Genomic DNA, 15,579 nt, shown 5'->3' with positions numbered 1-15,579 from the left:
GACAGATATGTCCTTCAGGACCCAGCAAGCTCAGTCAGTAGTGCTGCTCCTGAGCCACTCTTGGTGATGGACGTTGAAGTCCCCCACCCAGAGTACATTCTGTGCCCTTGCTACCCTCAGTGCTTCTTCCAAGTCATGTTCAACATCCAGGAATACTGATTCATCACTTGAGGGAGGGCCAACGGTGGTAATCAGCAGGAGGATTCCTTGCATGTTTGAGCTGATGCCATGAGACTTCACAGGGTCTGGAGTCACTGTTGAGGGCCACTCCCTTTGACTGAATACCATTGTGCTGCCATCTCTGGTGGGTCTGTCACTCTGCTGGGTCAGTCTGCTGGTGGGACAGGACATACCCTGGGATGGTAATGGAGGAGTGTGTGACATTGACTGTAAGGTATGATTCTGTGATTATACCTGTCAGGATGTTGCTTGACTGGTCTGTGGGACAGCTCTCCTAGTTTTGGCACAATTCCCCAGATGTTAATAAGGAGGACTTTGTAGGGTCAGCTGGACAGGTGACATTTGTCGTATCCGGTGCCTAGATTGAAGCTGGGTGGTCTGTCCGGTTTTATTCTTCTTTTACTTTTCTGGAGTGATTTTGATTCAGCTGAGTGTCTTGCTCGGCCATTTCAGAGGGCTGTGTATATGAACCTCCAGGTCTCTCTGTTCCTGCATTTCTGTCAAATGTTTAGTTCATATTGCCTCTCCTCGATTTTCCTCCCAAAATGTATCATTTCACACTTCTGTGGATTATATTTAATCTGTCATGTGTCTTCCCATTTCATGAGTCTATGTTCTCCTGAAGTCTGCTCCTATCCAGCTCACTGTTTACTACAATTCCGAGCTTTGTGTCATCTGCAAACTTTGAAATTATGTCCCCTATAGCCAATTCCAAGTCATTAATGTGTTTCAAAAAGAGTAGTGATCCTAATACCAGCCCCTTGGGGACACCACTGTGTATATCCTTCCAGTCTAATTAACAACCATTCACCACTGCTAGCTGTCTTTTGTCACTTAGGCTATTTCAGAATTATGCTGCCATTGCCCCTTTGATCCCATGAGCTTCAATTTTGCTAACAAATCTATTATGTGACACTTTGCCAAACATCTTCTGCAAGTCCATATACACAACATCAACCCTCTCCAAGAACTCAACCAACTTTGTCAGACGTGACTTGCATTTAACAAATCCATGCTGACTGTCATTTATTAACCCTTGTTCTTCCAAGTGAACAATTCTTCTTGTCTCAGATTATTGTCTCAAAAAGTTTCCCCGCCACTGACAATAGGCTGACTGTAGTTGCCGGGTTTATCCTTCTCTCCATTTTTGAACAGGGGTGTAACATTTCCAACCCTCCAGTCCTCAGGCACCACCCCCATATGCAAGAAGGATTGAAAAGTTGTGGCTAGAGCCTCCACAACATCCACTCTTGCTTCACTCAGCAAGCTAGGATGCATTCCATCCAGACTGAGTGACTTTTCAACTTTGAGCGTTGCCAACATTTTAAGTATCTCCTCTTTATCTAATTTTATTCTTTCCAATTTCTCTATCCCATCCTTCTTTACTTAGACAGTTGCAGTATCCCCTTGGTGAAGACAGATGTAAAGTGCTCATTTAGCACTTCAGCCATGCCCTCTGCCTCCACAAAATCTCCTTTTTGATCCCAAAACAGCTGCAACCTTCCTTTGACGACCCCTTTTCTCTTTATATGTTTATAAAATACTTTCTAATCTTCCCTTTTATGCTACTTGCTAATCTTTTGTCATATGCCTCTTTACCCCTTTTTTTTCAGTTCTCCTCTGTACTTTCTGCATTCTGCTTGATTCTCTACTGTATTGTGAATCTGACATTTATCATAAGCTTCCTTTTGTCGTTTCATTTTAATCCCAATTTCTGTAGTCATCCGAGGAGCCCTAGCTTTAGATGCCCTTTCTTTCCCACTCGTAGAAATGCGTCTAGTCTGTACCCGAACCATCTCCTCCTTGAAGGCCTCCCATTGCTCAGCTGTATTGCTTTTTATGTATTGTTTTTTAAGTTGGTGCCAATGATAATATTGGTTTGGTGTCTTGGAGAAGTTTCTAACACTGTGCTGCAGCTGAGTTAATAACAATATGTGTTGTTTTGCTGTTGTGCTCTAACATGGCAGGCCCACTTCACTGCCGTAAGCAGGACTAGAGTTATACATCTGGGAGGAGTCCAGTAATTATCATTGCAACTCTCTTCTTTAATCAGCTGTGTTCAGGAATGAGTTTTGTAGAAAAAAGCTCCCACAAGGTTAAGTTTCTAAGTAAGATGAAGAATGGAAAAGAAGCCAGCAATCATCCATCGAAGCTCATCCCTCTCGTATAAAGACACTCTTTCTGATAGCTAATCTAAGTTCCTTTGGCACTGCTTTATACTCTCACCTTATTATCGTGATTTGGGTGACAGTTTTGTTCAGGAACAGTACAGATGCTGGGTAAATCACCCTCTCAGAGCAGTTGTGCAGGCTGCAACTTGTTTCCCTGTGGCAGGCTAAAGGAATGCTGGCAGTGTCAATATGCCATCAAGGTTTGTGGTTTGATAGTACGTTACTTTGTTTTTCAAATGCCTGAGGGGCTCAGAGAGGAATTCTTCAGCATATTTTTTTCCCTTATTGGCTCTGGGTTTTTTCTCTTTTTTCCCCTCTCCCAGGAGTTTACATGGTTGTGGTGCAGGAGGGTGGGAAGGGGGTGGAGGGCGGGGATAAGAAGTGCTTAGTCAGGATGTCACAACCATCATGACTGTGGGGCAGGCTTGATGCATCTTTTCCTGCCCGTCATTTTCGTATGTGTTCAGAACGGAAAGGTCGGACAGCAGGACTCGTCCAGCAGACCTCCAGTGCTGGCCCATTTGTTTGGCTGAATGAATTTCTCTGGCAGGTTTAACTGCTTCCTGGATCAACTGTTCTTGCTGACTTCTGCTAAGCACAGCTTGAAGCAGGGACTCAGCAGAGTGGGAAATTAGGTTGCAGGCCCTCCCACATTGTGGCACAAAATGTTAGTAGCACTGACCATCGATGGTGTCTTTGTGGGGGTTTACACTGCAGTGTGCTTGGTGTCAGAATAGAGTTCCTCCCCATGGTTCTTCCTTAACAGTGGATTATCTATTTCTGCCATGCTCCTTGTGGGTTGGCACAGGGCAAAGGCCACACATTCCCCACCCCCTCCAAATGAAGAGATGGAAATTTTGGGATACCTAACTCTACACCAGCTGCTTTCTTGTAACCTCCCAATAACCAGTTATAGAACAGCAGGGGTCTGGGAGCAGGTTGTCTGCATGAACTTTCACCTCTGGTTGTGATGTCTAATAGAGGGAACACCGACCAAAAGGAAGGAAAGTGCAAAGTTACATGAGATTTATTGTAACTTAGCTGATAGCTCAGTGGCTTGATCCAGTGAGTGGCAGAGCCATTTAGACCATGGTAATATCAGGGTCAGTCTGCAGGGTTGAGCACCTTTAGTTACATGGAGACTGGAGAAGCTGGGATTGTTCATCTTGGGGCAAAGAAGGTTAAGGGGAGATTTAATAGTTAATTGAAATTGAGGGGTTTCGATAGAGCAAATAAGGAGAAACTGTTTCCACTGGCAGGATGGTTGGTAACCAGAGGTAACAGATTTAAGATAATTGGCAAAAGAACCAGAAGGGAGATGGAATTTTTTAATGCAATGAGGGGTTATGATCTGCAATGTGCTGCCTGAAAGGGTGCTGGAAACAAATTCAATAGTAAGTTTGAAAAGGGAATTGCTTGTATACTTGAAAAGGAAAAAATTACAGCGCTGTGCGGAATAAGCTATTTGGATAGCTCTTTCAAAGAGCCATCATGGGCACGATGTGCTGAACAGCCTCCTTCTGTGTTATATTGCTCTCTTATTCTATGTTCTGTGCTGACTTAGCTGGTTTCAATCAGGGCAGCAGCGGGGTTCTGTGATTGGTCTCAGCACTTCAGGCTAGGGAGAGCAATCGATCAGGCTGCCACTCCTGATTGCTATCTGACTCTTATTGAAAATTGCCCATGTGGAGGTCTTATGAGGACAGTATTGGACTCAGCTGGCCTGCTCGCTGTCTTGCCTCACACTTCAATAATGGCTACTCGGGCAAAGTACCAGACGATGTCCAAGGGCCAGAGCGATTACAACAATTTATATTTATATAATACTGCCTTTAACATAATTAAATGTCCCAAGGTGCTTCAGGGGAGTTTTAGAAAGCAAAATTAGACACCAAGCCACATAAAGTTATATTAGGGCAGATGGCCAAAGGAGTGTCGTAAAGGAAGAAAGAGAAGTGGAGAGGTTTATGGAGGGAATTCCACAGCTCAGGGCCCAGGCAGCTGAAGGCAAGGCCGCCAATGTTTGAGTGATTAAAATTGGGCTGGCCAAGAGGCTGGAATTAGATGAATGCAGATATATTGAATGGTTAGAGAGTGCACCCACGCACCCTCTATGTCCCCGAAGTGGGTGAGAAATTAGCATGGGATGACGGAGGGGGAAGCCATGTGTCCCTGTAATGAAAAGTCCTAACTATGTTCTTGTACACCTTCCCCAGGGAAACAATGCGAGAAGTTCTCCATCTCCTTCGGAATACTGGGAATCCTCAGGTGGAATACATAATCCGTACCTTAAAGAAATGGTCCAAAGACAATCGAGTAGCTGTCTAAAGGTGCAGAGGAGAAGGATCAGGAAATAGGCTGATAGTCAGTATGGAGCTGCAGTCTTCAGTGGGAGTCTTCTGTTTCTCTCACTGACATGTGAGTAGTTATTACGCAGCCCCGACAAAGAGCTCTTGCGATATGAGGTGATGCCATGCGGTGTTCCGTGGAAAACACTTGTTCCTTTCCCACTAACTGCAATTAATCCTGTATCAAAGTTAAAACCACATGTTTGACACAATTTTTATGTTACTCGGCCCCACGTGGGGAATAAAGGTTGTATCAAACACTTCAACATCCACACTGTCAAATCATACAGGCACCTACTCCATGCTAACTGTTATTCTGTTATATTATTCTCCACACCCATTCCTCTGAAAAGAATGTAGGGCAGCAATTCATGTGGGCTGGAGCAGTGTTCTAGCTCGCGAGCAAAAGTGGCTTCATAAATTAGGTCTTCATGAAACATCTGTTGTGGAAACTGTGCTCCCTCACACCCCCACCCTACCAAGTATCCAACAGGAACACTGTGTTGTCATGTGACTGTTTGTTTATAAGCCAGTGTTGCATGGTGAGTAATATGGTTTAAATACCAAACATGCCAGCAGAACATTTGCCTCAGCAACAATCTCCCCAAATGGAGACCAGATACAGCTTCCCCACACATAGAATTCCTGCAAGGAGGAGCTCTAAGCAGCAGTTGGGCACCTTGCAGCAAGAAGGGATCATCAAACCATCAGATAACCCACATGCTGTGCTCAGTCACTTTCAGTTAGAATGCAGCATCAGAAGCAGGTTGATGCTCAGAGCTGGGGAATAGTGAATGGTGCGGGGGAATAAAAGAAGGCAGCATGTTCCTCATCGCCATCTAGTATCCTGCGCTGGAAAGTGTGCACGTATGCATATGGAATGAGAATGGATCAGGCATGGCTGTGATTTTTCCCTCCCCCGTCCCCCACCCCCTCCCCACTCCCCAAAGTCATGGTAGAATAGCCTGCAGAGACGTACCATCAAGGCACACATGTAAAGAATGGTTATTTGCATGAGGTACCAGAGGGTGTCCTATGTCCATGGGGCCATACCCTATCCCAGTTTGCACCTCGGGGGAAGAACATTGTCACAAATAAAATTCTGTTAAAAATAATATTTATTGGTTAATATCAACCTTTTCTAGAGACCATGCAGTTCTGTTACTGGTATTCTGTTTTCATGTTTGTTTTTACATACCTCTTGTATAATTAATACATCTAGAAACAAAGATTTGTAAATTATTTTGTGTAAATAAAGCATTTATTTCTAATGCAATCTTTTTATTGCCTGAGATGAGTATGTTTCTTTCTGAGTGAATTCTATAACTGCTCCTGCTGTTTGATCCCAGTTTACAGATAATTTCCCTCTCTCTCATACGCTGTCTCTCATGCTCCCTGCCTCAAGGTTATAATTGATAAAAATTTTAATTTGTCCATTGAGAAAGGATGTGTGTTTTTTTTTTTGAAGAAATTGTTCTGAGGTGTGAGAAGCTGTCTGGACCCGATATGTCTGCATGGCAGCTCTCAGTTCTTGGGGCAAACATATACTTAATAAATTTTTTAAAAGTTGGCAAGTGAGTGATGCTGCAAATCCCTTCAGCTGATTTCTCCACTGCTGCTGAGGGAACACTGAAATTATTACACATAATTGTGCATATTGAATGTAAGGAATTCCAAAAAAGGACAAAATTCTGGAAATGCTTTGTTATTTTGATCTCTGAAAATTGTTAAAACATATCAGAGTTCAGTACACTTCCTATTTTGTCTGCTGATTTTAATTTACTTTTAATGATGCATTTAAGGGAAAGATGGATAAGTACTTGAGGGAGCAATGTATGGAAGGATATGCTGATAGGGTGAGATGAAGAGGGGTGGAAGGAGGGTCATGTGGAGCATAAACACCAACACAGAGCAGTTGGACCAAATGGCCTGTTTCTGTGCTATAAGTTCAATATAATTCCATGCTTCTAGATACATTTGTTTGTTGGTAGTTTGGACTGAAATGAATAGGTCTGTCAGTGGGACACTTGTCTTCCTATCAGATAGATCAGTATATGATGGACATCTTGTCCATATCCAGTGTAAGCCGGCAGTAGATCGTTAGGCCTGAAACACGTCTCATTCCATTGACTGCATGTGTACAGTTGTGCTTTGGTTCATAAGAGGCAAGGGCTGCTTATGTCAGTGACAACATGCAAGGGGCCTTGGTTGGTTGCTCAACAGATTACCATTACCTTCAGAACTCTTTCCCAACCTTCTCCAGGATCTCTGTAGCCTCTTCTGACCCCCCTCACCCCCCAGTCAATCTCACAGTTCTGTAATATCTATAACTCTCAATCCCTTTCTGGACCGAGAACAATAGCATCTCCTTGACTACCACAAATGTCAGATGGTGATAGATGGGGAGGTGGGGCCCTCACGGCTTTGCATCTTTAACTGAGTACTATAGTACAGTGGGTATGCTATGACACTAGTAATCCAGAGGCCTGGACTAACAATCCAGAGAACACCAGTTCAAATCTCATCAGCAGTTTGAGAATTTGAATTCAGTTTTTTTTTTAAAAAAAGCTGATGTCAGTAAAAGTGACCATAAAGCTGTCAGATGGTCATAAAATCCCAGAAGTAAACCTATTTTTACTCAGAATGATCTATATGTGACTCCAGTCCCACATCAATATGATTGGTTCTTAACTGCCCTCTGAAGTGGCCTAGCAACCCACTCAGTTGCATCAAACCACTCCAAGAAGGAGACCCAACACCACAACCTCAGGGCAACTAGGGATGGGGAATAACTGCCAGCTTTGTCAGCGATGCCCGCATCTCAACAATTACTGATAAACACCGGAGTCTGTTTTTCTATGTTAGACTCACTGTTTCTGAATTTAATTAATTCATGTGTATGATGCATGATCTGAGGAGCATTATTGTGATTATTTTAACTTGGAGGTAATACTGTGAAAAATGGTCTTTTTTTAAAAATGAAAGAGTCCTTCCAATTGGCGACACCGCAACAAAATACGAGCAAAAATACTGTGGAAATCTGAAATAAAACCAGAAAATGCCAGAAACACTTGGCAAGTCAGGCAGCATCTGTGGAGAGAGAGAAACAGACTTGACATTTCAGGTCAATGACATGAATACAGTTGATTGATGTGAAATGTATTGTTTTAATTTCAACATACTTGCTACAGTCAGTTCAGTCTTGTCCTAGCGTTGCAGCAAAATTTAATTGTGAGTGTCTGAAATGTTCATATTATGTACACTTGAATTGTGAAAAACACCCAGCAATTCAATTACAGATTTTGGCTCTGCAACTTTGGGTTGTGTCAGGGGAAAGCATTTTGTGTTGTATACATTGTTCGGAGCAGTTTGAGTTGATGAATTTAAGATTAACATACAAGACTTACTTCACACATTAAAATGCAAGTAGGATTTTTCGATGATGCATTGCTACTTATATGTACGAAATAAGTTTTGTATTAAGTTTTTTTAAAAATTTCAGTTCCTTGCATGCAATGGCATCTCATAACATACTCTGATTTAACAAAGCTAAGACCTATTGAGCCACGAGCGAGTTCATTTACTGGTCTATTGAGTTTCACTACAAGTTTTCACAATAGTCTACATCCTGGTAGAAATCTTGATATATGTGGTGGGGCTGTATTGTAGCAATTGATAATTAACATGGGCTTTGCAGTTAGCTTGTTCTAGGCTGTGGGATGTTTTCATGCACTGTAAACCACTACTGGATTAAGGTTTTACATGTATTCTGAGGTTTCCCTTGTCAAGTAAAATAAAAACAATTCCCTCTCCAAAAAGAATGCAAATAAATTAAATTGCAAAAATAAGTTAGTTGACAAACGACTGTTAGGAGGTGTTCTCAGACTGATCAAGTTCCAGTTTACTCTTTTTATGGCGACAGAAGTGTATGGGAGAGTTGATTCTTGTATCTGCAATCCACTATCCATCCAAAAATGATGTCTTCAGTCACTGAACTGGTTATTTTACACAAATTATTGTCTTTACCGAAAGAAGGACATAGTTGCCCTAGAGAGAGTGCAACGAAGATTCACTAGACTGGTACCTAGGATGAGGTGATTGCCCCATGAGGAGAGATTGAGTTGACAAGGCCTATATTTTCTTGTGTTTAGAAGAATGAAAGGTGATCTAACTGAAACACATAAAACTCTTAAGGGGCTCGATGGTGTCGATGCTCGGAAAATGTATCCCCTGGCTGAGGAATCTAGAACACAGGGCCACAGTCTCAGAATATTTGGGACTGAGATGAGGAGCAATTTCTTCACTAACTGGTTGTAAATCTTTAGAATGCTCTACCCCAAAGAGCAGTGGATGCTCAGTCATCGAGTATATTCAAGATAGAGGTCAATAGATTTTTGGGTACTAAGAGAATTCAGGGATATGAGGATAGTATGGGAAGTGGAGTTAAGTTAGAAGATCAACCATGATCTTGTTGAATGGCGGAGCAGGCTCGAAAGGCCAAATGGCCGCCTCCAGCTCCTGTTTAATACCATATCTAACAGAAATGGAAGTTGTTGGAGATGAACGGCTTTCAGGCAAGGACAGAGCCAGAGAAAAGGGGTAGGAAACCGATGAATAAAAATGAATTAAATTGCTTGTAGAGCAATGTGAACAAGATCTAAAACAAAATGGGGGAACTAGAGGCACTAATTCATAGCAAGGAACCAGATGTAGTAGGGATAACTGAACTATGGCTACATAAAGAACAGGACTGGCACTTAAATATTGCAAGTTATAACATTTAGAAAAGATTAAGGAAGGAAGATGGGGTACTAATTTGAAATAATGGCAGTTGAATTTAGGAGCATAACTAATATTAGGATAGAAACAAAATCCATATGGATTGATCATGCAAAAGGAACATATAGGCATTAGCAATCACAACATATGGTTTAAGTTAATGCCGGAAAAAAATTACAAGAAAGACAAAGATCAAAATACTAGACTGGAAAAAAGTTTATTTTGAGATGAAAATGGAATGAGGGACGATAAAATGGAAAATAATTGAACAACAGAGAAAACAGCATCAGGGAATATTTAAAGAAGGTGATCAATAGAGTTCAGGAGAAAGAAAAAAAAAACTAACCAGTAATTAAATACCATTAAAGAGACAAGAGCAAATATAAACTAAAGAAAAAAATTAAAGAAAAAGGCGTACACTAATTAAATAGATAATAAAGCAGTGGTTGAGAAAAGGGACTATGAAGAGGTTTGGAAAAAAGTTTTAAAAAAGGAAGATTAAAAGGAATTACTAAACTAATTTATCAAGGAATATAAAATTAAATAGTGAAGTATTCTACAGACATGACCATACAGAAGGAGGACATTCAGCCCATTGCGCAGGTGCTGGCTCTTTGAAGGAGTTATCCAATTAGTCCCACTCCTTTGCTCTTTCCCAGTAGCCTGGCAAATGTTTTTTTAGTTAAGTCTATATTAAATTCCCTTAAAAAAAAAAAAAAATGTTATATGTGACTCCAAATATCATAGGGTTGTAAATGTTGCCAATAGTATGTTACAATCTTTTTTTGAAATTCTGCATGCATTTCTAATTAGAATGTTATCTTGTTTCAGTGACCAGGTCAAACTACAAGTAATATCTCATAAACGTCTGAACATTTTACCCCTAAATACAGTCCCTCTTCTGAGAAGTTAACTAGACTGGGGAATTTTGAACAATGGATAGTCAGTTGTATAACACACACACACATACAGTGGCATGCTAATGATGATTATAGTGGTGTCTGACAAGTACTGTCTGTGCTAAAACTATTGTAACCAAATTGTACTATGGTTTAATACAACTAGGTGAGACTCAAATAATGGACAAAATGACTTCATTTTATCTCAATCACTTTCAGAAACTCATAGCAATATGTTGCAACCCAATCCAGGTAAATTGACAGGCAATGTAGCATCAACAACATCAACTTGCATTTATATAGCACCATTAATGTAGTAAAATGTCCCAAGGTGCTTCATGGGAGCTTTATCAAACAGAATTTGACACTGTATTAGGATTGGTGACCAAATGCTTGGTCAAAGGGGTAGAATTTAAGAAGCATCTTAAAGGAGGAGAGATGGAGAAGTTTAGTGAGGGAATCCCAAAGATTAGAGCCCAGGCAGTTGAAAGCACAGCCGCCAATGATGGAACGATGAAAATCTGGGATGCGCAAGAGGCAAGAATTGGAGGAGCACAGAAATCTTGGAGAGTTGTGGAGCTGGAGGAAGTTACAGTGATAGTAGGGGGTGAAAACAAAGAGGGATTTGAAAACATGGATGAGAATTTTAAAATCAAGGTGTTGCTGGACCATAATTCAATTTAGGTTAGTAACCCACCTTGGTGTGAGTTACCATACTGAGTTTTGGGTGAGCTCAAATTTATGGAGGGTACAAGGTGGGAGGTCGGCCAGGAGAGCATTGGAATAATCAAGTCCAGAGGTAACTAATGGAATAGATAAGGGTTTCAGCAGCAGAAAGTATGAAGAGGTGAATCATTCACTAAATATTAATAATGCCTTTCTAAAATTGGGGCAAGTTCTAGCCAGAGAGTCATTTATAGTTCAGAAGGTGGCCATTCAGCCTACCAAGTCTATGCCGTCTCTTCATGCAGTTATCCAGTCTGTCCCACTCCTTGGCTCGATCTCCATAGCCCTGCAAGTTTATTTCCTTCAGGGGGCCATCCAATTTCCTTTTGAAGCCACTGATTGATTGTTTCTGCTTCCACCACCCTTGTGGGCAGCGTGTTCCAGGTCATTACCTCCCGCTGCATAAAAAAAGTTCTTCCTCACATTTCCTACTGCATCTCTTGCCCAAAACCTTCAATCTGTGGTCCCTAGTCCTTGTACCTTTAGTTAATGGGAACAGATTTTCCTTGTCGAACTTATCTAAGCCTGTCATAATCTTGAACACCTCTATTAAATCTCCCCCAATCTCCTTTGCTCTAAGGAGAACAACCCCAGCTTTTCCAACCTAACCTTGTAACTAAAATTCCCCCATCCCTGGAACCATTCTGGTAAATCTCCTCTGCACCCTCTCAAGGCCCCTCACATCCTTTCTAAAGTGTGGTAACCAGAATGGGATATTCACAATACTCCAGTTGGGGCCCAACTAGAGTTTTAAAAAGGTGCAGCATAACCTCCTTGCTTTTGTACTCAATGCCTCTATTTATGAAGGCCAGGATCCCATATGCTTTACCAACCACTCTCTCAACGCTTGATGCACATATACTCCCAGGTCCCTGTGTTCTGGCACATTCTTTAGAAGTGTGCCATTAAGTATATATTGTCTCTCCCTATTCCTTCTGCCAAAATACATCCCCTCACATTTGACAGTATTAAATTCCATCTGCCACCTGTCTGCTCATCTGTAATGCTGTTGAATTCATCACATAACTGGATTTCCCACTCTTCCAACTTCTATGACAACCTGCACTCTGAATTTGCAGTAATTTAGGCCTTAATAAAATGTTTTTAAGAATGGACAAAGAGTGAATTTGTGTGGCATTTTGCTGCGTAATCAGAGTAAATCTTCAGGAACACTGCAAAAGTATTTAGTTGTATATGAAGCATTTAGAGTGCTAGATAAATGCAAATATTTATTTTGCCCACTTTTACAGCAAGCAATATATTGCAATTTCTCTTTATTTATTGACAGATGTTATAACAATGAATTGAGATTAACATTATATAAATAATAAACTGGTTGTGATGCCCCAATAGTTTTAATAGTCTGCCAGAAATTCCTGTTGAGGCTCATGCATCAAGTGGAGCCCTGCTCCTGCTTTTTAAACTATAGCGTACACAAAGACCCTTCAGGAGCTTTTAGTGACTCATAAGCAAGGACACCGAGGTCCCTTTGGACACCAACACTTCCCAAACTCTCACCATTGAAGAAATAGTCTGTTTTTCTGTTTTTTCTACCAAAGTGGATAACTTCACACTTATTCACATTATATTCCATCTGTCATGTTCTTGCCTATTCTTAGCCTGTCCAAGTCTGCTTGAAGCCACCTTGTATCCTCCTCACAACTTATATTCCCACCAAGTTTTGTGTCATCAGCAAATTTGGAAATATTACAATTAGTCCCCATGTCCAAAACATTTATATATATATTTATATATATATATTGTGAATAGCTGTATCCCAAGCAAAGATTCTTGTGGTACTTCACTAATCACAGCCTGCCATCCTGAGAATGATCTGTTTATTCCTGCTCTCTGCTTTCTGTCTGTTAACCAGTTCTCAATCCATACTAGTATATTACCCCCAATCTCATGCGCTGTAAGTTTGTTTACTAACCTCCTGTGTGGGACCTTATCAAAGCCTTCGAAAAATCCAAATAGACCACCTCCACTAGTTCTCCTTTATCTATGCTACAAGTAACATCCTCAAGAACTCCAACAGGTTTGTCAAACGTTTCCCTTTCATAAATCCATGTTGACCCTGCCCAATCATATCATTATTTTCCAAGTGTCCAGTTATCGTATCCTTGAGAATAGATTCTAACATCTCCCCTACTACTGACATCAAACTAACAGGTCTGTAGTTCTCCAATTCTCCCTCGCTCTCCCTTCTTAAATAGTGGGGTTACATTTGCTACCTTCCAGGCTGCAGGAACCTTTCCAGAATCTATAGAATTTTGAAAGATAACCACTGTCTTTAAAGCCACCTCCTTCAACACTTTTCTTATATTACAACAGTGACCACAGTTCAGAAGTATTTCATTGGCTCTAAAGTGCTTTGGGATGTTCAGAAGTCGTGGACGGCGCTTTAGAAATGCAGGTCTTTCATTATCTTTCATTCATTGGGTTTCTTAAGTCCCGAAAGAAAATTTTTCTCCTCTGCCAAAGCACTGACTCGTGCATCAAAGATGGCTCCAAGGCATGACATCACCAAACAGATGATTGACAGGTGACGTGTCAGGATCTGTGCGTGCCGGTGACGAATGTGTCGTGGTGACGGAAGCACGCACTGCCATGACGTAACGTGCGCGGCGTGCGCATTTGCCGTGACGCGCAAGATGGCGGCGCTGGTGCAGGCTCAGTGAGGGGAGGGGAGTGGGGTTTGATCGCGTTGCAGCGACCCAGCGGCCTGGCGCCGGCCCCGGCCCTGGCCCTGGCCCCGGCCCCGGCCTCGGCCTGGCGCGGCAGGCCCGGCCCGCGCAGCTATGACAGAACCGCGGAGGGTGGCCTTCAGCACCGTGCCCGCGCCTCCCGACGCCGTGCCCGCGCCTTCCGCGGTCACCGCGAAGAAGAAGCGGCGAGAGGAGCGGAGCGGCCCGGCTCCGGCTAACGTGCGCTTCGGCCTGCGGCTGAGTGAACCGAGCGACCGGAGCCACACCGAGTACAACTACAACGAGCTGCTCCGGGAGGCCAAGGTAAGCGCCGCGGGACAGCAGCTCCGTGCTGGGATTTCGGGATAACCCAGAGATCTGTTGGTAACCCCAAAACCCCCTCCCACATCGCAGAAACCCTCCGCTCCCTTACCTTCCCGAAACCCCACATTCGTTACCCTCCCCCGAGATTCCTCTGCGTCCACCCCCCCCCCCCCCCCGAGATCCCTCTGCGTCCACCCCCCCCCCCGAGATCCCTCTGCGTCCACCCCCCCCACCCCGAGATCCCTCTGCGTCCACCCCCCCCCCGAGATTCCTCTGCGTCCACTCCCCCCCCGAGATCCCTCTGCGTCCACCCCCCCCCCGAGATTCCTCTGCGTCCACCCCACCCCGAGATCCCTCTGCGTCCACCCCCCCCCCGAGATCCCTCTGCGTCCACCCCCCCCCCGAGATCCCTCTGCGTCCACCCGCCCCCCGAGATTCCTCTGCGTCCACCCCCCCCCCGAGATCCCTCTGCGTCCACCCCCCCCCCGAGATCCCTCTGCGTCCACCCCCCCCCCGAGATTCCTCTGCGTCCACCCCACCCCGAGATCCCTCTGCGTCCACCCCACCCCGAGATCCCTCTGCGTCCACTCCCCCCCCCCCGAGATCCCTCTGCGTCCACCCCCCCACCCCCGAGATCCCTCTGCGTCCACCCCCCCCCCCGAGATCCCTCTGCGTCCACCCCCCCCCCCCAAGATCCCTCTGCGTCCACCCCCCCCCCCCGAGATCCCTCTGCGTCCACCCCCCCCGAGATCCCTCTGCGTCCACCCCCCCCGAGATCCCTCTGCGTCCACCCCCCCCGAGATCCCTCTGCGTCCACCCCCCCCCTAGATCCCTCTGCGTCCACCCCCCCCGAGATCCCTCTGCGTCCACCCCCCCCGAGATCCCTCTGCGTCCACCCACCCCCGAGATCCCTCTGCGTCCACCCCCCCCCCGAGATCCCTCTGCGTCCACCCACCCCCCGAGATTCCTCTGCGTCCACCCCCCCCCGAGATTCCTCTGCGTCCACCCCCCCCCCCGAGATTCCTCTGCGTCCACCCCCCCCCCGAGATTCCTCTGCATCCACCCCCCCCCCCGAGATTCCTCTGCATCCACCCCCCCCCGAGATTTCTCTGCATCCACCCCCCCCCGAGATTCCTCTGCATCCACCCCCCCCCCGAGATCCCTCTGCGTCCGCCCCCCCCCGAGATCCCTCTGCGTCCGCCCCCCCCCCGAGATCCCTCTCCGTCCGACCACACCCCCGAGACCCCTCTCCGTCCGCCCCCACCCCCGAGACCCCTCTCCGTCCGCCCCCACCCCCGAGACCCCTCTCCGTCCGCCCCCACCCCCGAGACCCCTCTCCGTCCGCCCCCACCCCCGAGACCCCTCTCCGTCCGCCCCCACCCCCGAGACCCCTCTCCGTCCGCCCCCACCCCCGAGACCCCTCTCCGTCCGCCCCCACCCCCGAGACCCCTCTCCGTCCGCCCCC

The 15,579-nt window shown here is 45.0% G+C and overlaps 2 protein-coding genes across 3 annotated transcripts in view; both read left to right on the top strand.

Annotated features, from left to right (window-relative positions):
• ift56 (intraflagellar transport 56) overlaps window positions 1–5,923 on the top strand; it is a 73,408-nt gene extending 67,485 nt beyond the window's left edge. For both annotated transcript variants that reach the window (XM_068019383.1, XM_068019381.1), the window contains one exon: window positions 4,568–5,923. In XM_068019383.1, the coding sequence (XP_067875484.1) occupies window positions 4,568–4,679 (112 nt within the window). In that variant the 3' untranslated portion in view covers window positions 4,680–5,923. The remainder of the gene's footprint in view (window positions 1–4,567) is intronic.
• Window positions 5,924–13,804: 7,881 nt separating this feature from the next.
• The window catches only part of LOC137353280 (ubinuclein-2-like), a 73,361-nt gene continuing 71,586 nt past the window's right edge, over window positions 13,805–15,579 (top strand). Inside the window, exon 1 of the mRNA XM_068019380.1 lies at window positions 13,805–14,114. Coding sequence (XP_067875481.1) covers window positions 13,905–14,114 — 210 coding nt within the window. The 5' untranslated portion in view covers window positions 13,805–13,904. The remainder of the gene's footprint in view (window positions 14,115–15,579) is intronic.

The sequence above is a fragment of the Heterodontus francisci genome, chromosome 41, assembly GCF_036365525.1.
Source record: "Heterodontus francisci isolate sHetFra1 chromosome 41, sHetFra1.hap1, whole genome shotgun sequence".
In the NCBI taxonomy this organism is placed as follows: Eukaryota; Metazoa; Chordata; class Chondrichthyes; order Heterodontiformes; family Heterodontidae; genus Heterodontus; species Heterodontus francisci.
The sequence above is the reverse complement of the archived record's forward strand: the minus strand, read 5'-3'. Positions and strand labels throughout refer to the sequence as shown.